The following is a 22,825-nucleotide window of genomic DNA, read 5'->3' as shown; positions in this document are numbered from 1 at the left end:
GTACGTAGTTTGTGAACGTGTGAATGTGGTCTAGCTTACATATATTCTTTGATCCTAAACATATTCTTAATTTGACCATCTTAATTAATGAATGGCTTATTAATTTAGTGATATTCATAATCTTAAATACATTAACAGATCTCCAATTCTTAATATCCTCACGAGCTCACTGTTTAATAACCTCTTTTATTTTCTCTTAATCTAGCTACTTAACAACTGCGATCCAGCAGACAGAAAATAAATAAATCTTATTCACCAACACTGCACACGTTCAGCTAGGGGTTTGATTGTTTTGAGTCAGAAACTATAAACGCCCTAATGCGGCATCTCTTGAGATGAGGAAAATGGTTATATTGTTTACTTCCTTTCTTCTTCTTCTGTTTCTGACTCACCCCATTGTAAATCTGACTGGTATATTAGCTTTTTTTCCCTGCTTAAACATTTAAACTACACTAATAAAGTTATCGGGTGGTGATGGTACCAGTGACCAACTCGTTAGTTCCTTACCGTTCTAAAATAAATAAATAAAACATGTAAATTGTGATATCTACGTGCATTTTAAGTGTAGAAATTGGTGATCCGGAAAACTGTCAAGTTTGAGAATGCACGACCTGAATTCAGAACTCATCCCTTCTGACCTTTCACAGGTCACGACTAACACATCTGCCGGGGAAACTCTCATGAGTCATGAATCATGATCCATCAATCAACATGTGCGAGCGTCAAGTAAGAAAACAAATCACGTAGGTCATGCTGTTGATGACCCTACAACTTTGGACCTCAAAAATGAATAAAAGCAGTGAACATGATCGAAAAACAAAGGCTGATAATGTAGGACATAAAAGTAGAAAATTTATAAAGTTCCTTCCTTCTCTAATTGATTTCCTCATACACAAAAAAAGCTGGCTGGACCTACTTCTGAAAAAATCCTCCTATACCAAACTGTTGTTACTGTAAGAAAATTTGTAAAAAAATATCCTTGATTTTGTACTTTGGTCCCCTCTAATGAGAAAAAGAGGGCAATAAATGCAAAATTCAACTTTTTCCTCTCTTCCAACCTCCAACCATCCATCCCATCACCTTACAACTTTCTTTTACCACCTCACCTATTGCAGACGAAGAAATCCTCATCAGACAAAAAAAAAAAAATCGAGTAATTTTCCAAACGGTAAAAAGTGAAAACTCAAGCTATTGATTCCGGTAAAAACTGAAAACTAAGCTCATTCCATAATTTATACAGTCCAATGATCTGGGTATTGGAAAATTTTAACCAATGCGATTTTGTGATGATGTGATTTTAAATATACGATTCTGTGATTTTGAACATGCGATTCCGAGCTCTTGCCGAATATTCTGGATCTTAACAAATTTTAACCAATATGATTTTGAACATGCGATTTCAGCCTTGAGCCGAAATATATACATGCATCTTATTATGAAGAGGAAAATCAACTAGGAAAAGTAAATAGAATGAAAAACATTCAAGTCATTAGCTAATTAAAAGTTTCTAGATTAAATTAGATGGAAACTAATATCCAAAATCCAAAAAATTAAACAACATTACATTAAGAACCATTACAAGAGCAAGTCTGGTGGTGGTTCTTTTTCTATGACAGGATTTTTCTTTCTTTTCTTATAGAGAGACCACACTTCGGTCAATGTATATTCTCAAAGACAATTTTAACGGGTCGCAAGTCAAAGCCCGAACCACCTCCCTAACAAAATTGGTTCGCAGAACCGCTAAGGACTTTGGTGCGTTCTTGACTCGGCCCGATTCTATCCGAAGTTCTCATTTTCCTAATATATATATCTCTATTCTTCTTCTTTTCTCACTTCGGAAGAAAAGAAAAAAAAGAGCAAAATAACCCAAAAAAAAAAAAAAGGTTTAGTTTTTGTAGACCTAGTTTTCGCAATTCAGAGCTGCCTTGATCTTCTGGACCGTGCAAGAAATAAGATTATTCACCGTCTCCACCGACTCCACAGTAAGTTTAGCTGTTGGCAAACTGTTGACCAAAATCTGAAAAGCTACTGTTAATAACGAACCACTGGCACCGGGACCAGCAGCATCACTAGTCAACTGCTGCGAGCTAGAACCACCGCCATCTTCACCGCCATTGCTGCCGTCATTGTTGTTGCTGTTTGGGGGATCAGCACAGTTTGAAATGGACTGACGATTAGGTCCACCATCAGGTACGATAGAAAATCCAGAAGGAAGCAACGCCACATAAGCTGAGTCGCCACCACTCATCACGACATGCATTGCTGGTATATCAACTGGTGCATACACCACAAGTGAACCTGATGCATCTATGCACGTCTCTTGCAATATTAACATGCTACTCTGGCTAGCATTCATGGCCTGCATTTGGTAAATTCAAGATTAGTAGTCAAACTTTGATGACTTTTTTTCCTTTACGTAAGAAAAAATAAAGTCAAAATCTAACTATTTTACAAATGTTAGTTTCCTAGGAGACAAATTTAGGAGTCGGTCCTTTGACGTTAATGAAAATTACAAAAATTTGCAGGTGTACCATTTTCTTGACTTTTCAATCCCTCTTTTCCCACTAGGTAAAAAGGACCACTTTGTAAATTAGCTAACTTCTAAGATAATATTCACCCACTTAAAAGTTTGAAAGGTCTACTTCACCATCTTTTTGGCACACAAAAGCTCACGGATATATACCTTGGTAGTATGGATACGGGTATCATATTTGTTGACCTACTTAGAAGTGGGTCAAGGAAACTAACTATTGAGTGATGCTGACTGTTGTGATTTGTGATCTCCCATACAGAGATTCACATGGGTAGGGTTTTGTTGTCTCGTTTGAGAGAGTAAACAAAACCCAGTACCAGAAGTGTGTGAACAAAAATTTAGAAAAAAAATGAAGTATTGAAATAGAAGGAAGTAAAACTCACGCCAGCACGAAGAAGAGAGACGCAGTTGCCAGGATCTTGGCCCTTATTAATGTGAGACATTTGTTGCATTGGCCCACCGTTGGATAGTATATCCCATTCGCTCCGTAAACGTTCATCTCGTAAGAAATCGAAGAGTTTCTGTGGCGAAATAGGAAGCCAAACTGATGTTGCAGCACTCAAAACAACACCTGGTGGTTCACCTGGATCATCAATGCTCTTTCTGGTCATAACTCTAACATCGGCATCAACATTCCCTGCGGAAAGTCTGTTCCATTTGTGCACACTGGATGGGCAAACTCCAGCACAGAAATTCTGAGTCATTCGTTGTGCAAGCTTCAACATACTCTTACGGCCACTTTGCGTGATTCCTACACGAAACATAAACAGAGAATCAGAACCTTAATAAACGCCTAACTGTTTGATCAAAGGACGAAAATAGTGTGGAAGGAAAAGATTACAACTTACCAGTATGATCTCGGATTGGCATATTAGACATAAGAATTGCAATGCATTCGCATTGACGTTGTAATGTTGCAACCCACTTATGTGCTCCAAAACCCAAACCAGCATTGACTAGCGGCTGATAAATACGATGGATCGAATTCTCGTCATACTCTGCATGCTCAACCCACGTAACCTGTGTACACATTTCAAAATGTAATGCATTGTCCTTATCAGTATATCCCAATTTTCACCAAGTGGGTGAACATCCTTATCTAAAAAAGGTCAATAAAAAGTCAAAATCTCAAACCCTGTTCAACACATGATTAAGGTCCCCCCAACAAATAAAACAAAGAAAATGCCATAAAATGTATATGTCATCAGAGTCAACCAAGAAATGTTTAAGAAGCCCATTTTTTTACATTTCCAGTTCAGAGAGAAATGTTGTATTAAAATATCAGCACAAAATTTCCATACCTAGGCAATCTATAGAAAAAAAATGCCATAAGGTCAGCAGAAGACATGATGATTTGTTCGCTATAGTAAAATATACGAAAACGTGACTGTACATGTATAAACACAACTATAAATATACCAAAATGTTCATTTTCTTCTCCTCCTTCAACTACTTGGGAAGGAGCAATTTGTAAGCGATATGGACGGTGGACTAACGTATCGAGAAGTTAAATCTAATCTATATTATGATACAAAAATAGCCGCAGTTTCATGGTCTAAAAGCTTTGGTTTGTAGTGTTAGAACGGGGACCTATAATAAAATGATTTCATCGAAGAGCAGTTCGAGAAGGTATCACAGATTGGAATAGAACCATCAAAAACATAGATTAGGAGGGACTTAATATTTAAGTTACCTAGCTAAGCTACATTAAAACCAATACAAAAAAAATAACGTGTTCGAGGTTCAGAAACATATAGTATTAGATGCTTCTTATGAGAGTAAAACCTCGATATCGTGATCTAATAAAAGCTTATAATAATATATTTATTTTGTCTGATAGTATACGTACAGACATTAAGCAACATTAGTGTTGAAAATTGAAGGAAGATTAGATATAGATTATAGTACATTTTAATAAGAAGAAGCATCTAAATCTATATAAAAATGGTAAGAAGCAGAAGTTGCAGATTTTTCGGGAAAATCTTTTCGACAGTGGGGAGTTGTTCAAGAAGAGATTTCGTATTCATTCATGAGAATAGTGACTAGTGAGATAATATGACTAGAGCAAACAAAACACTTAGATGCTTGAGCTTTTTTTCTTTTCAAAGCTTGGGAAGATGTAATGCTTATGATTTTAGGTTGGCATCATGTAAATAAATGTTCCTGAACTAAACTACAAAAACCCTGGTTTATGATTTAAAAAGACTAACCACCACCATTAAAGAGAAAAAGTGGAAGAATAGCAAGAGCCTGAGTTCATGGAAGTTTGAAATTTTTGGGGATATGCATATAAATGTATGGACTATATGTGAGCCGAAAAAACCGAAAAAAAAATTAAATACAAAAATCAAGATTTTGTTGTGTTTAAGTGATAATAATAATAATAATACCTTGCAGTACCCATTTGGCATATCTTGAATCACACAGCCAGAAGGAAGTCTTCTACTCAAATACGTAGAAGTGTCTGAATTTTCCTGGTTTGCATCAACAGAAATATCGACCACAGCCCATACTCCTTCAGCATGTTGCTTACAGAATCGAAGAAAATTGACCTCGCGAATTGGGACTAGTGGTGAAAGTACTTGAAATTCTGCGTGCATCTGCATATATAGAACATTTTTGATTAAATGAGCTACTGTTTTTAATTGAAATGAAACTGGGGTTTAATGGAAAGATAAAACTGATGATAGAAGATAATTACCAGCTGAAGTGCACCATTTCGTGTTCCTCCAACACCACTAGAGATCACATCGGTGGTGTTACATCTCGCAATCACACAAGGGAACATATCCACGTATCGTTTCTACATAAATGAAAACAGATACACGAGAATCTTTAGTATGAAAGGCAATTAAACATGGATATTAAAGCAGACGTTGAAGTACTAATTGTTATACTTTCCAAGGGAGATTAATAAGAATATCCCAATCCATGATGTTAAAACCAACCAAAAATGAAACCATATGTGTTTGTTAGAACATGGATTAAACTTCTTACCGCATCCATTAATGTCTCCACAAGGGCCACGCTGTTGACGATAACCACGCCAGTTTCTCTAGTTGCTTCAGTGACAAATCCATTAGGTTTTGATCCAATGCAAGGAGCAAACATCCTCGTGTACTCGTCGCGGTTAAATGTTTCTTTACCTCCTTCAAAACTTGATGGGATCCATAGAGGTTCATTAGTCTGTGCCATTCGAACCAGTTCTTCCATTGCAGCCATTGCAAGATCCAAATACATAGAATTCTCAACTGATCTATCAACCCCGGACGAAATAGATTGTTGTTGATGAGGCACCATCGACATGGCTGGCATCCCACCCGAACCACCACTTCCACGGAATTGATTATTATTATTTCCCATAAGAAGGTTTGGATTTACACCACTCATACCACCAAATCCACCATTAATCCCAACAGCAAGGTCTAATCCTGCACTTATTTGCATTGAAGGAGGCAATGGATCACCAATAGAAGAAACAGGCCTTCCTAAGAATTTACCGGCAAGTGCACAAACTCGGTCTAACTCTTCCTTGAGACGAGCATTTTCAACCCTGAGATGTTGTTCCTCTAATGAGACATCTCCTAGCACCGCTGCACCTCCACAGTTGTTGCACATTGGGTTTCTCATAGCTTCCCTCACATTCATGTTTTCTGCTCTAAGTTTATCATTCTCTTGTCGAAGAATCGAATTCTCATGGCGTTCGATTTGAGTCTGTCAAACCAACCAAACATTAAAACCCATACTCTCTTCTTCATCATCATCAAAAAATTCAGAAAAGAAAACAATCATACCTTCATCTGAGTACGGCGATTCTGAAACCAGAACTTGACTTGTCTAGCCTCCAATACTAGTCTTCTACTGAGTTCATTTCTTTGTTTCTCATCTGGGTGAGGACATTCTTTAAACAATCTAAGAAACAGAAAACACAAGAAACTATTCATCATTTCATGAATTAATCAAAAAGATGATTCAGTAGAGAAGAAGAAGAAGAAGAAGAAGTGGACATACGCTTCAAGCTCTTGTATCTGCTGTGGAGTATGTCGATGATAACGTTTCTTACGAGGAGGCTTATCAGTATCTTGATCATCAGAATTAGCACCATCCATATTGTCACTACCAGATCTACTTTCATATTCATCTAATTCTCTACCACCTAATAATCTTGCACCACCACCTAATAAACCACTTCCACCATCTAGATTTTCCCCAAACCTATCTCCTCCTCCTCCATGTCCATCCATATTGTTAGTTTGCTGCAAACAACAATAACAAACAAACCCAGATCAGTAAACATTACATAAAACTCAAACTCAACACACAAACATTAATTAATGAAGAAGGGGTGAGGTTCAGAGTATATATACAAGAGCAAGAGAAAGTCCAGGAGACTTGAAGACAGCAGCAGGTTTATGATAAGGATGATGATGATGGTGATTATGATTTACAACTCTTGACTGAGAAATGACACCAGTAGGCATATTGTTTAATGGTATATCAGACACTACCCTTACTCCTCCTCCTCCACCACCACCACCACCAGTAGTAGTTGTAGTAGCAGTAGTAGTAGAACTGTTATCAAAGAAACCCCCAAAACTACTCATCAAATTTTCCTAACACACACTCTCCTCCTATCTTTTCTCCTCAAATCTCTCCTCCCAAAATCTCTCTCCCCACCACACTCCTCCTTAAATCACTCTCACTCACTCCCTCACCCACTCCTCCAAAATGAACCCTGAACCCCAAAATGTAACTCACAAAACTTGGGGGGTTTTTCTCTGAGAGAAAGAAAGAGAAAGAAGGGCAAGCAAAACTGTAAAAAAGCTTAGCTCTTTGTTCTCAATCCGTCTCCCTTACTGTTATCACTTAGAACACAAAGAAGACGTAAAAGAAGTATAAACTTTTCTTTAAATCACCATTAAAATGTAATTTATCAACTCATTGTTTCTTCTTCTCTGCATGTTTGTTTTCTTTTTGATTGACTAAATAAGAAGAAAGAAGGAGATGACAGAAGCAGAAGAAGAAAGAACAGCTTTCTAGCTAGTGATTGCTCTTATTTAGTCTAGTGATTGCTCTTATTTAGTCAACTAAAACTAAAACTCTTTTCTTCTACTATTTTGGTTTCATCTATTTGTAAGGCTTCGAATACTCCACCACATATCCTTCTTCCCACTTTCCTCTCTCTCTACTGTAAAAAACAGCCCTTATTTTTGGACAAATGTCTGGAGCTGTAAAAAGGTCAAACTATACTACTTTATTTCCAGTTTCATCGAGATGCCACTGCTGCTGCTGAAAAGTTAAATATAAAAAATCGTATCTCTATGACTACTCAATTGTCAAAATCCCTGACATGATTTTTACACTTCTTATTTACATTTTTCATTTTTTTTCTCACAAATAAAATATAATAAGGGCACATCTTAAGATCCGTGGATCTTCTTGATTGTTTTTCTCACTCTCTCTCTTGAACTGTTGAGATCTGTGCAAAAAAATTAAAAAATACTCAAAGAAAAAATGAAAACGAACTGAGAATAAAATGAAATGAATTAGAATATAACATTTTCTTTTTTTTTTTGTACTTGAGAAAAGAAAATAAGCTGACTTAAGCAAATAGTGAAACTTACATAAAAAAAGAACCATGAAAAAGGCGTTGGTTTTTAATTTTGAGTCAAAAATTGCCTTTTCAGATTTTCCTTTTTGCTTTTCAAAATCTCACTCTGGCTTCAAGAAAAAAAGACACAACTATCCGGAAAACCCAAAGGTTTTTGAAGCTTTACGGGGAACACACTCTATTTCTCACTGATTTTCTTCTCTTTATTCTTTTCTATTGAAGTGGGAGTATTTATAAGGAGTTGATAAAGAAAATTGATGCTCAAATGACAATTTTACCCTTTTAAATTATAGATTGACTTTTTTGGTGTGTTTGTATGGTGAGAAGGGAATTCGATTACGAGGAATCGAATTTCTATAAAGAGAGGGAATTCTAAACCTACAGTCCCATGAGTTTGAATTCTATTATTTTTTTGGAAATCCTATTCTTGACAGCCCTCTATTAATATTCTCCAAACATGGGAATGGTATTTGCAGGAAACTGTTTCCATTCTCTCAGATCAAATGCGTCATAAACGTTATCAGTATTTGGCGATAAAGCATAGGCGAAATTAGGAAACAAATCGTGCTCGCTGAATTTGATTTGGTGCCAATTAAATTTTCAGATTTTACAAGGAAAAATCGAAAGATTACATGTATTTACTATATTGTAACCGAAAACTTGGATCCGTTTAAGCGAGATATTCGTGGCGTGTGATTGTTTTCCTTTTGAAACATAATACACTAATAGGCAATTAGGACAGAATTACGTGGGGAAAGTCGCCCCCCTAGCGTCATTTTGATTCAAAAAATTGGAAACGATTTCTAAATATTGGTATGAAGTACTCCTTGTTAGTTGTCGTCTGTCGCTTGATTTGCAATTGCATTCGCCGCATAATTAGCTTCCCTGTAGTTATGTTGTATCTTGTGTCGTGGGATTGATCGTATTCTTCTTTTGATTTATTCAATTATTTCCCTCATGTATAATGGTGGTCTGAAGGGTTGTTGATGAAATGTACTAGAGCTTAAGAGTCTGATCTTTGTGTGTACATTGTGCGTTGATGTATTAAGTGCCAAGAGTGTGACCCATACCGAAGCTGTTGTGATCCCTAGCGGTTGGGTTATCACCACAATAACTGTCTTTGTCAAATTTCTTCATATAAATCCTTCATTTGATGGTCCCAGGTGACTGCGGGCAGCTCCATCAACGTTGATTTCTATCCAATATAATATTCTTCAAAGGGAGGGGTGGGATCCAACCAGCTTGAATGCTTGTAGTTGTCTGATGGCTTGTGTTTCGGTCTTGTATCAGAGTCATGGTAAGCAAAGGGGGTGGTAGCACCGAATTCGCCCGTCTGAATTCCTAGTGCAAGTGCAAAACATTGTGATCCATCCAGAGCAAAAGAACAAGAGAACACAAAAGGATGTCATAGCAACCGACAATTAGTTAGCCTGTAATAGTTGATAGATGGCGGTTGAATGGTTAGTGGTGGTGGCCGATTTGATGAATGGTCGAACAATTTTATCTGAAGGTCCATCTTGCTGGAGGTGTATGTTAGCAATTCGGGACATCGTCATACAGGGCAGCTGCACTATCTATCCGATCATGGACCCAGGAATATGTAAAAGGATTAATGAGATCTGATACTACAATTCTGGCATTGGTTTTGATTTAAAGGTGGGTGATCTGGGATCCAGTTAGATGCAAACAGGATGGTATTTCCATATTCAATACAGTGAAATAGGTGTGGTGTGATAGAGGATATACAGAACTTGAGTTGTTTCCCGAGAGGGTTAACCAATACATGGGGTGGTCGAGATGTTTGGAAGACGGGTTTCTTGTTCAGGTATTTTTCACTGGGCATGGTTACCCAAATTGAATCTGGATAATCATGGATTTGCCATGCTCGCTTCAGAAAGGGTGCTTTATTGTGGTATAAACTATTCCTAATTCCCAGTCCCCCTGTGGCTTTAGGTTTGGTCAATTTTTCTCAACCCAGAGGAATTAAGCTTCCTGGTCAAAGCATCATGGCCCCCGAAAAAATTTATGGTAATCTGATCAGTTTTTTTATGGACATGAGCCAATAAGAGGTTTTTATGCATTATGTAGTTCGCAGTAGGGGAGAGGTGAGTTTATAAGTACTAACCTTACAACGGGATTTAGGCATTTAGTTTTCCAGCCTTTTCTCCTTTTGTGCCAGTCTTTCCACAAGGGGTACAAACATATGCAACGAGGATGTCTCAACTTGTGCCCCCAAGTACATCCGTAGAATGTTGTAGTTGGCATGTTGAAGATTTGTTATATCTCATCGATCTCAGGTTGTGGTAGCCGAAGATGATTAATGATGGATTGGGTTATGCTTATGAGTTATCCCGTCAAGGTGGAGTATGAATATAATAGTTGTTGGAGTTGGGTGAATGTTTGTTTTAAAGCTTTGAAAGTGACCAGTAGATCATCAACGTACATTGGAGTATACTGCTAACCTGGAGATGTGAAGTCCTTTTAGACAATTTTTGTGTTCTAGTTGTGCCAGATTCGCTAAGAGTATTTCGGCGCAGATGGTGAAACTATAAGGTGGTAGCGTATTTCCATGTCTGATTCCCTAAATATGCGAGATATATCCATGTGGTGTTCCATTAATGTTGATGGAGTAGGTGACCGTCGTAATGCGGAGCATGACATACTCTACGAAATTCTTCGGAATCCTAATTCTATGAAGGCACTTAGAGCAAGTCTTATGGTGGAATCCAACCTATTCCAAGTGTGGAAAAACCATGGAATGTCAAGTCTAGTGGCTTCCAAGTTGGGGTTTTCCACAGAAAATCCAAGCAAGGTTCCATGGTTTGGTGGAAGGGTCCGTGGAATCCATCTAAACGCCAATAAGAATAGCGTTAAACGCCAATATGAATGGCGATGAATGCTAATCAAAATAGCGTAAATCAAGCGCCAAAAAGAATGACGTTTAGCGCTATTAACAATAGCGTTTTCTTAGCGCCATTAACAATAGCGTTTCATGTTATTTATTTTTCTTACACTCTTCTCACATCACTCCTGTTTCCTTACCTATAAATTGAAAATAAAAAATCTTTAAAAATACAAAACAAAATTTATAAATTTGAAATTGAAACAAGATTTAAATTAGCTAATTTTCATTTCATAGATTAAGTTACATGGATTAAAAAAACTAAAAGCGACATTACATGGATTCAAATAACTAATATTTAGAATTTCACATGATCCGATTTTCATTGTCAAGCTTCATCATTTCCGAAAGCGGGATGGTTCTTAAGAATTTGGTACACATGATCATATGCAAAATCTTTGTTGTTTTGTTGAGAATATAGAGTTTTAGCATGTGCCTCCTACAAAATAAATAAACTTAATCTCTCATTTAGAAAATTAATGACTTAAAATATGGATAATTGAAAATAAGAGGTTCCATTGAATAATACTTGCAACTTCTTCTAACGTCCATCCTCCTCCGATATTTGCATAAATTGAATGTATGATACCCATGTATACTTTGGTTTGCTTTTTTATCACCGACCACCTACTTTGAATACTTTGTCTTGTTCTTCCGTTTTCATTACCACCCGCTTCTTCTACAAAGGCTTGAAGCACCCTTTCCCAATAGTTGTTGACTCCTTGATTTTGTCCAACAACCGGTTGGAGACTAATTATCATCCAAGCTTTGGTGATTGCAACATCTTCATTTGTAGTGTATGCCATACTTGCACTTGATTGAAAGAAGGTTTGGAATTAAAAATATAAAATCAGGAGAGATAGGAAGCAAAGAAAATCTTGAGATTTTGGGATGGTTTGATTTGTGTTGAAGAAGCCAATTTTTATAGATAAATTTTAATTTTGAAAATCTGACCGTTGAAACGCTATTGAGAATAGCGTTAAGCGCCATTCTTAATGGCGTTTATTTTGAGTCGTTGATTAGAAGGAGCCATTGAGAATCCAATGGTGTAGAATAAAACGCAATTGAGAATATCGTTAAGCGCCATTCTTATTTGCGCCAAATGCCAATCTTAATTGCGCTAATCACAAAAAACATCCAGGCGCCACTCGACTTCTCCAATCCTATACTTAGTTTTTTTCCCAGTCTCTCATTTTTTTCTTTTTCCTCTTGAACAAACTAGTTTTTTGGTTTCATATATTGAATCAAATCAAATCAAAAAGAAGATAAAATTGAATGAAATTGAAACTTGATTGATACTAAAAATACTACATTGATTCCACTACATCAAATTGAAAAAAAAAAAAGATACAAACATAATTGAAGCTACATAGTTCCATAAGCTACATGGTTTCATATATTGAAATGACGAACATTGCTAGTGCTACAATAACCATAGTTTGCACCAAGTGTTCTAGGAGGATAGCCATGTTTTTCCAAAATCTTATTTTGTTTATCCAACATAAATTGCTTCTTCCATTCCGGCAAGGTCTCAACCTCCACATCCAACACTTCGAGTTCATGTTTCTCCAAAGTTAAATCCAAGGATTTCTTGTTTGTCTCTGCAATAGTTAATAAATATTCTTCTTGTCCATCCAATCTTGCCATCTTCTTTGCATTCTCTTCACTAAAATGTTTCAAAATACGGTCGGTTCCGTCATTGATGGCCGATAGCTCCGAAGCTTCCCTTTGTTGAGCCCTTTTTCCCGTTGGTCGACGAGGGCCATCCTCTTCAAGCCATCTTGGGTCGCTTCTTGCCGGAGCACTGCTTGTTGAAGCACTAACACTAGGAGCCTCCGATTCATCTTCCTCATTTTGGGTAGGATCAAATTCTTCGGGATTGAATCCGGGAACATGGGCTTTGAAAATTCGGTACACCTCTTCATTTCCAAAAGGTTTTCCCTTGCTAACCTTACTATATTCCAATTTAGATTTTCTCTCCTACAAAAAACAAACAAAAACCCAAGTTAGAAATCCTTCAATAAAATAAAATGATATACATTAAGAAATCTTAATAAAACTTACAAGATCATCAATTCCGCATCCGCTTGCATTGTTTCTATGCAAATTTCTTAAGATACCAACCCACTTTTTGACATCTTTTTTCAAGGTACCAAATCTATTTTGCAACTTATGAACACTCCTATCATACTTATTCCCAAAGATGCTTACATAGGTATCGAATACCCGCTCCCAAAACTGGTTTGATTTTGATCAACTCCGGCAACACCATCAAGTGTAATGCTTATCCAAGCTTTGGTGATTGCAACATCTTCAGGTGTAGCATATTTTTCCATGGTTAAAAAAAAAGTCTGAATTGCAATGAATTTTAAGAAGATGGAGAAAAAAATCTAGAGATTGAAAAGTTTTGGTCTGAGCTGAGAAGTGATCAATTTATAGGGAAAATTTCGAATTCAAAAAAATAGCTGTTGAAACGCCATTGTTATTAGCGTTTTTTTGTGAGTCGTTGATTAGAAGGAGCCGTTAGAGATCTAATGGTTAGAAATGAAGCACAAATCTTAATATCGTTTGGCGCTATTCTTAATAGCACCAAACGCAATTCTTATTAACGCTTTTCTTGAAAAACATCCAGAACCTAAGCCAGTTCCTCAAGTTCCATACTTGGTTTTTTTTCTTCTCTTTTAAAAATCCATACTTAGTTTTTTTTCTTCTCTTTTGAAAACAATGAAAACCATAAATAATACAATTAAAATCTTAATGTTTCTTAATTTTAAAATCTAGAAATCATAGGATTGCAACCAAGTGCAGCAACTAAAGCTGTTATGCTGGGTAAACATCGGTAGGATCGAATTCGCCATCTGAACCATCAAGATCATCTGGTGGTGGAGGGGGATATTCTGGTGGCATTTCACCATCTCTGAGACCTAGTCCATGTCATATCCAAATGTGTTGAACAAGATCATTGCGGAGTTGGAGATATGCCTCATCATTCCTTAACGCGTGGTATGACCTCGGTATTCCAGTAACCTGTCGTATTGGTTCGTTCACGACTTGAGCCCAATCTAAGTTACGTCTTTCATTCTCAATGACCATGTTATGAAAAATCAAACAATCCTTGATAATAAAGTTTATATCCTTCTTACCCCAGTAAAATGTTGGCTTTATAGTTATTTGGAACTTGTTTTGGATAGTTCCAAAAGCCCTTTCAACATCCTTTCTCTTCGCTTGTTGGTATTTATTGAACAACGAATTAGCTGGATGATTTGGATGACTGCACTATACAAGACAATTGTTGATATATATTATCTTCCAAGTAGTAACCCTTGTCGTAGATGTGGCCATTGATGCAGTAATTACAAGGAGCTGCTAAACCATTAACCATCTTATCAAAAAGTGGAGATTGAGCCAAGACGTTCAAGTCGTTGTTCGACCCTGGCGTTCCAAAGAAATCATACCAAAACCATCGATCATATGATGCCACGTCTTCTAAGATCATGGTAGGTTTTTTCTCATGCCCGCGGAACGTACTTGCCCATGATGTTGGACAATTCTTACACCGAAAATGCGTACAATCAACACATCCAAGCATTTCAGGAAACCCTCTAGCCGCATTTTCTGCCAATAATCTTTCCGTGTCTTCTCATATAGGAAGTCGCATGTACCTTGGACCAAAGCGGCGAACAATTACCCTGGTAAACCTCTTCACATACATATATACGGTTGGCGCTCCCATACGGACATAATCATCTGTGCTATCAGCGGCTATACCTTTACACAAACATTTCATTACGGCATTCATCTTCATGTGGGGAGAGTGACCAAGTTTTCCGGTGCAATCAACTTGGAAATCAAAAGCACGATCCGCAACAACAATCTCACTTAGAATACGTAAGAAAAGAGGTCGATACATACCCAAACGTTGGTCGAACTTCTTAGGGCCCCAAGTACAGTTAGGTCCAAAGTAGTCATGCATCATTCTTGCATCTCCATCCTCTCGGTGTCTTTCCACCATTTGTCGCCTCAATACTTCTTGAGGCACCGGTTGGAAGAGCCTATGTATTCTTTGAGTTATATACTGGTACACCATAATTGCTCTCTCCTCGATATCATCACTAATGTTAAGATCGATACCATACGTCATTAGTACATACCTCCTTAGCGGATTTTCATCGTCCATATTGCACCTGTAAACAAAACTCAAATATTGTAAGCATTCCAAGATTTTTGAATTCATACAAAAGAAAAAACATTCATACAAAAGAGAAGACATTCTTGCACACATTCATTAAAGAAAAGACATTCATACAAGTTCATTCCAAGTTCATTAAAGACAAGTTCATTAAAGAAAACACATCCAAGTTTCATACAAAAGAAAAGACAAGTTCCCTCATCCTAATCCTAACATCCTTGCCATTTCATCTTCACTTAGACCAATCCCACCACTATTCATCAATTGAGTTAATTGTGACTCTGGAACTACTTCCTCTTGTGGAACATAATGACCATGTGCATCATCTGATTGACTTGTGGCTGGTCTTTTACGGCTATACCATTGAGAGTTGTCTCCAAGATCATAACATGATTGGGTTGACGTCGATCCTTCCCCAATAGCACGTGCCTGACCTATTTCAAACCAATACTGGTCCTTTGTAAGATTTAACATAGACAACCTATGCGCAAAATCTTTCCATTGCTCCTGAAAAGAAAAATCAAGATAGCAAATATATTAAGGAACCTCTAATGTGTAAAGAAAATCATAATAATATGGAAAAAAAATAATAACTGAAGGAGTTAAAACCAAAAATTACTAACCCGTTCCCCAATTAACATCATACGTAAATGGAGGAGGATCGGCTGCTTGCAAAGGCACTTGAACACGGTTACCTTCACTGTCTGAACGTACGTACAGAAAGAAACTCTTGGAAATTCAGGTGAAGCTTGTGAGACGTTGTCATACTTATACCGTGATGGATGTATTGGGGGGACCTGATTCACCAGAAATATCGGATCTTGAGTACTTGCAGCTCCAACTTCATCTCTGTTTTTTTGACGATATATTTCTGGGAGCAAAAATCCAATAGATTTTTGCTTCCACCACCACACATACATGCTCTCATCAACATGCTTATAGTCTCGTCCTTCAACCACATCAATAGGATCATGGGAGGTAGCAAGGTCTTCCAAACGTTCACGTGGACTTCTTGGAATTGTTATAAATCCCCTTGTTTGCCTTAAAAACCGTTCACCAAGATACATGATACTAGTTTCACTTTCCGGATTATAGAAAGCCACTCTTTGATTGGAGATTTCACGAGCATGCACTATATCAGGATGATCTTTATACATAGTAGTAGACCATGGTTTCCATTCCGTTCCAACAATTTTCCTCAACTCAATTTTTGGCGAGCTGTATTAAGAGAGTGTTTGGAAGTAACCCTTTGCAACTTCACTAGACTATCTTTCTTAAATATCATAACTGCAGGCCATACATCAGTCGGTACACCTTCTTGGAGAAAAGGCGTCAAAGTACGAAAATATATGTAAAACCAATATTCTAAAACCATCGCCATTCCACACATGTTTTTTCCACCTCTAGTAACCGCACTCATGCTACTATACAAGTGACTAAAACAAGTCGAACCCCAATCATAATTACCAATCGCATTCAAATCACGCAAGGAAGCGATCCAAACTTTGATTGCTCTTGTAGTGGTACGTGCCATTAAAACTTTTGAAATCACCCATAATAATAAGTATCGAGTCACAATCTCCAAATTTTCATCATTAATTGGATTGTCCTTGATATAGTTTGCGAGGCAACTAATAGAAAATTCAGGTGAGTGCTTGTTGTAGTGTGCATACCCATGCATATGTCTAAAGTAGGTATCCTCTGGTTTTTGATTTTCTATACTTTTCCATCTATTTGTAGCGGCGTGTTCCAATCTTCTACGACCATTTCCAATAGGAATTCCGGTTAAGTGAACAAAATCTAAAGGGGTGAAACCAATTTCAAAGTTTGGGAAATAAAACGAATTGGTGCTATACCACCACCTCTCTCTGATTGCATAAGCTAGTTGTTGATCAGCTCTCTTAATTCTAATTTCAAAAAATCTACCAAGGCCGGAATTTTGAAGAACTTGACTAGCACTTTCATGAACCACCACACGATTATATAAATCCTGAAGGTCTTCTAGATTACTTCTAAACGTGATATCATGTTGTGTATCAAGTGGGTCTATACTTGTAGAAATATGTTTGTCATCCTATTCTTTTGAACTCAAGATCATATACACATCCATATCCATAATCTATACAAAATCATCAAATAAAAACAATATAGTCACACAATGCACTTAAATTGTTTACATAATGTAACTAAAACATGTTAATTAATTCATTATCTCATGGAAATTTCACAATGTTTATCATCTAAAACCCTAAATTACACAATGTTCATCATCTAAAACCCTAAATTACACAATGTTCATCATCTAAAACCCTAAATTACATGTCAAATTCGTCATTGTTAGAATCAAAATTGTTATCATTCATCATACAATCGAGTATCATGCATACAATCAACAATAATATCATCTAAAGCCCTAACATTTCATCAAACCATAAAATAAACTCAAATTATAATTCAACTAACCTCTCTTTGGATTCTCAATCAAATTGAGAAATTGAAGTATGCTTAGATTCCTTATGACGCAAAGAACAAACCCTTTGAAACAATTTCATTGATTTGAACCATGCTCTGAGAATTAAACAAGGGGGGTTTTAGGTTTTGGTTTTTCTTTTTTTTTTTCATTCGAGTAAAGATGAACTGGGGAAGAAGAAGAAGGGTTTATGGTTTTACTGTATAAAAGAATCAAAAAGCGCTATTAATAATAGCATTATTTAAGCGTTGTTAAAAATTGCGTTTGGCGCTATTAAGAATAGCGTTCTGACCATTGACTTGGGTCAAGCGCTATTCTTAATAGCGTTTTCCATGCGCTATTATTATTAGCGTTTTACGTTATTCTTATTGGCGTTTCTTGTATTCCACCGTTACACTTGCACTTCCATCCACACTTCCAAGTGCTGAGGTGGCGTGGAAGATGGAAGTGGATGAATTCCACCATAAGACTCGCTCTTACAAAACCCCAATCCAAACTGATATATGCTTTCTGGATTTTAAATTTGAATACGATCTTTGGTTCTTGAGTTATGGGAGTAGTTAGGATGTGGTAAAACAGTTCACCAGCAACCGTGATATTTTCATGAATTGATATCTAACGCACAAAGCACTTTAGTATAGGATTCTGAGAAATGGAAGTAGTGATCTTTAACGGTTTATCAAAATTTTGGCGATGATTTTGTATGTGAAATTGCATAATCCAATGGTTATTAGGTGTTTACCTTTAGGTATGAGTGTGATGTTGGTGTGGTTCATCATATGATGAACGTTGAGATTTTTAAATAAGTCTCTGACTACATTTCACGTCGTTGAAAAACTTGAAAATTTGAAAAACTTACTTGTAAAGCTATCTGTCTCAGGTTCTCGTTCCGAATTGATTGACAATAGTGCCTCTTTTATTTCTGTTAGAGCATTGCTCGGTCGAACTCGCATGTGTTGTTATCTCAAGCATGTTTGTCAATTTTAGTGATCAAAAATATAAGTCTTGATTTGTAGTCTACTATAGCTACGGTCTCGTACTAGGATAGAAAGTATGGTTGAGCTCAAGAACTCCATGGAAATCATCATACAAGACGAAGGACTACTCAAGGAACTGGTGGATCTTCATCGACTAAAAGGTATGTGGAGACTTGAACTTGTCTATCACTCAAAAGTCTATTTATCTCCTATCTTGAGAAAAAAGTCGTTTTCCTATATAGACTTAGATTATACACATTTGGTATTTCGAGCCGAGTTTATCTCGCCTATCTATTTCTCGAAATATGTGTTGGTAAAGCTTTCGCTTTATCCAAGTTCATCTTTTTCTAGTGACGAAAGTCATGTTATGTTTCAATCACTTTGAAAATTGCTCTGACGAAAAATGGTTTGTGAATACCAACTATATAACGTCCTCTGAGAATGTTTCAATGATTGAAATGAGAGTTTAGACTATATAACCATTTGGAGGATATAAGCATTGTTGTGGAAACACATATATGTATAAGTACTTATTGCTTGAACCGAAGTTTGCGAACTTTGTTGATCAAGTGAACCGGAGAAGTGCGTGAGCTAAGTCCACGAACTGGCGAAGTTCTCAAACCCGAGAATTTCTGCTGGAATTTGTAAAGTCCATCCGGGAACTTAAGTCCGCGAACCCAATCCGCGAACTTGAGTAGGTTATGTCTAAAAACGATGTTTAGTGAACTTATCTTTATAAACTAAGGAAGGAAATTGCAAACCGTGTCTATAGAGTTCATGAACCGATTCAAGTGAATCAAATCGTTTTTGCTTCAATTGTGTCTTGTGTAGTACATGATATTTCCTTGCAATTAAACAACTCTCTAACTAGTTCATTTGAGTCATTTGAACTAGTTATGGTGAATAAGAATATGGTTGATATGAAAGTGATCATATGGCTAACCATTTGGTTAACTATTGTTGAACCAACTAAATACAATTTTGGGTACGGTTACACAAGCCCAAGAACGTGCATTTCATTTGTGTATAACAAGCTATGTTTTCGATATAACGATTGATAAATATTAGCTTGAATCTAATCAGGTTTTCATCTAACGGTGAATATTGAATTCTTTGTTACTAAGCTAACATTGATTGCAAACCCTGATTTGAAAGACTATATAAGGGAGAACTCTAGCAACTGGGAAAAATAATCCCCACACATTTTGTGTGGTACTAGTTGTGCTAAGCTAGATTCGATTCTCCTTTAACCTTTGATTTCTTCTTCTAAACCAGGTTAATGACTTAAAGACTTCATTGGGATTGTGAAGCCAGACCGATACTACTTTTCTTGTAGTTGTGTGATCTGATCTTGTTGTTTCTATCGTACAAGTACAATTGTAATAATTGGCTTGAGATTTCTCTCTCCGATAGGCAAGATAAAAATTAATCACAAACATCTTCGTCTCATCGTTTGTGATTCCAAATTTTTTTTTTTTTCGCTGCGTCGATTAAGACTACTGTGAGGTGATTGATAATACTAGGATGTTCTTCGGGAATATAAGTCTGGATTATCAATTGGTTCATGTTCACCTTGATTTATCAAAAGACGGAAAAAAACTCGTAGGTATATTCGTGGGAGACGGATTTATCTATTATCGTGGATTTTTCTGTGTGACACGGAATTGTTTATTAAAGTCTTCGACTTTAGGTCGTAGCAACTCTTAGTTGTGGGTGAGATCAGCTAAGGGAATCAAGTGTGTAGTATCCTGCTGGGATCAGAGACGTGGGAGCATAAATGTACCTTGGATCATTGTGAGATTGGTTGGGGTTCAACTACAGTCCACACCGAAGTTAGTTTGGAGTAGGCTAGTGTCTGTAGCGTCTTAATACAGTGTGTGTTCAATCTGGACTAGGTCCCGGGGTTTTTCTGCATTTGCGGTTTCCTCGTTAACAAAATTTCTGGTGTCTGTGTTATTTCTTTTCGCATTATATTTGTTTATATAATTGAAATAATACAGGTTGTGCGTTGTTCAATCAATTAGAATATCCGACCTTTTGGTTGTTGATTTAAATTGATTGACACTTGGATATTGGTCTTTGGTACCATCCAAGTTTATCTCTCTTGTATTTAAATTGAGACTCGCAGTTTGCTTGAGTATCAAGAGATTGAGATTTGAACTCTTTGATATACTTTTCTATTGATTGAGTGTAACTGTCTAGTTGATTCTCTAGAAAGTATATTAGAGTTTGTCCATACATATTTTTAAGCGAAATATTGGGTGTGGTTGTTAGACCCCCGCTTTTTCAATTGGTATCAGAGCAGGCAAACATGTTTAATACCTTATAAGTATGTGTTTGTAGCGATCTGACTCTATGGACATGAGTAGTATCTCTGATAAACGTGTCACCGAAAATAAAAGTTCTGTCTCGTCTATTTCTATTAAAGAGAAAGATTCTTCAATAGACAAACCTTGTGTTCAAACAAGACAGACAGGCTCCGACATGTGTTCTTCCGATTACCCTTCAAAAGAGTTAATCTCTATTAATGAACGGGAAACAGCTGAAGAGAGTGAATTGATTCTAAATCTTGTTAGAGTCCGAGATGATAGATTTAATCGGTTAAAACATCATGTCAATGTTCTTCTTGGTGTAATAAGAGACTGCAAATACAAAGAAAATATTGAAGATCATTCTTCACGTATGACTCTTGAGGCTAGTCTTAAAAAGGATGCCTTGGAAATTGAACATCGCTTGAGTAAACTCTCTATTCAAGGATGCTCTAAGCAGTCCAATATACCAAGTACTTCTTCTACGACTTTGAACCATAACTTCATCTAAATTGATTAACATCATAATAGAAGTACTTGGAGTATTCAATTTACATGGAGCATAAATTAACAGCATAATTACATTCAACTTACATGGAGTATTGAAGGCATAAATACTCCATGTAAATTTCTGGTGTCTTGTGTTTTTCCTTTCCCGCATTATATTGTTTATCTTTATAATTTGATTTACACAGGTTTGTACGTATTCACTCTAAGTAGATACGTCCTCTTAATTATAATCGATTACGAGACTAGTTTCTTGTAGAATTGTATCCTGAAAGATAGATGACAAGTTTAGTCACTTGGCAGAATTCCGATTGAATTATTTGGATACGACTAGATTGATCTCAAAAATTGATTTTTGATATCGTCAAAGTACTCTGCTTAACAATCGTATTCACGGACCTTGCATATATATATATATACTGATTAAGTAGAGGTTGAGATATTAACTTTTATACACGTATAGTCAATGATCGTTAAGTTGGTCTACTTGCAATTGTATTAGTTTTGTCTATACAGGTTGTCGGACGAAAAAATCGGGTGTATTTGGTAGCCCCTGCGTTTTCAGATAGGCTCTATCAAAACTATCCTAACCTAGATAACTCTTTATTATTTCAGGTGCAATATGCAACCATGTATTAGTGGTTGAAAACACTAATTGTGAACTTATTCTTCAACGAATTTGTATCTTTAACAAGGTTTTGCAATCTCCATGGTGGGTTAACCTTGCATCACAAAGTTGGATGGTGTATATGGAATCACGATGGACCTACGAATTTTGAGTACCTGAAGCAACAACAATTTTGAGACTTCCAGGAACAACCCACACCTAAGCATCATTATTCCCCATCGAAGTATATATGTTTGCTGTAACATACCACAAACTTCCCATCAGCATCATCAACTCCAATGGATTTTTTTTTTTGTGAAATTTTTTTTCAATTCATTTAATCCAAAATAAAATATAATCAAAACCCAAATACAATTATGAAGTGGCAAACTTGACCCACGTATAACAATGATTAAGGGACTACTAGAGCAAGGTTAATTTTCATATAAATGATTAAGGATGCCTTCAATACTCCATGTAAATGATTAAGGATGCCTTCAATATCATCCAAAACCTGTAACTCTCAAAGGAGTTAGATCAACTGAGATCGAGATTACCAAAATAATCAATCTTAGTTCGCAAATTTATCAGAGTAGATCTCAAAGAGAAATACTTAGATAAGTCTTTGATCTATACAACAAGCCTATAAAGCCTATTCGAGATAAACAAGCTAGTCGGATCCCATTCAATCAAGTGTGCATGAATTTACCACAAAGATTA

The 22,825-nt window shown here is 36.5% G+C and overlaps 1 protein-coding gene across 2 annotated transcripts; it reads right to left on the bottom strand.

The window, feature by feature from the left end:
• Window positions 1-1,494: 1,494 nt before the first annotated feature.
• LOC113304416 (homeobox-leucine zipper protein ANTHOCYANINLESS 2-like) lies at window positions 1,495-8,291 on the bottom strand. Of its 2 annotated transcripts, none has more exons than XM_026553521.1 (9): window positions 6,901-7,826; window positions 6,545-6,789; window positions 6,328-6,445; window positions 5,531-6,247; window positions 5,235-5,336; window positions 4,924-5,133; window positions 3,382-3,553; window positions 2,917-3,284; window positions 1,495-2,359 (listed from the first exon to the last, which is right to left on the bottom strand). In XM_026553521.1, exons 1-9 carry the CDS (start codon window positions 7,135-7,137, stop codon window positions 1,901-1,903), a joined length of 2,628 nt encoding a protein of 875 aa, XP_026409306.1. In that variant the 5' UTR covers window positions 7,138-7,826; the 3' UTR covers window positions 1,495-1,900. The 2 variants fall into 2 exon arrangements, with proteins under 2 accessions (XP_026409306.1, XP_026409307.1); XM_026553522.1 differs by lacking the exon at window positions 6,901-7,826 and adding an exon at window positions 8,158-8,291 and having other exon boundaries at window positions 1,901-2,359.
• Between the last annotated feature and the right edge of the window lie 14,534 nt (window positions 8,292-22,825).

The sequence above is a fragment of the Papaver somniferum genome, chromosome 8, assembly GCF_003573695.1.
Source record: "Papaver somniferum cultivar HN1 chromosome 8, ASM357369v1, whole genome shotgun sequence".
Taxonomy (NCBI): domain Eukaryota; kingdom Viridiplantae; phylum Streptophyta; class Magnoliopsida; order Ranunculales; family Papaveraceae; genus Papaver; species Papaver somniferum.
Note: the sequence above shows the minus strand (reverse complement) of the source record. Positions and strands in the feature narration are given on the sequence as shown.

Bases quoted from the DNA above. Each gene is read 5' to 3' on its own strand.
- LOC113304416 (XM_026553521.1), bottom strand. From the start codon at position 7,137: ATGAGTAGTTTTGGGGGTTTCTTTGATAACAGTTCTACTACTACTGCT. The intron at 5,337-5,530 runs GTAAGAAGTTTA...TCATTTATGTAG, and splicing joins TGGAGACATTAATGGATGCG to AAACGATACGTGGATATGTT. The intron at 2,360-2,916 runs GTGAGTTTTACT...TACCAAATGCAG, and splicing joins TCTCTCTTCTTCGTGCTGGC to GCCATGAATGCTAGCCAGAG.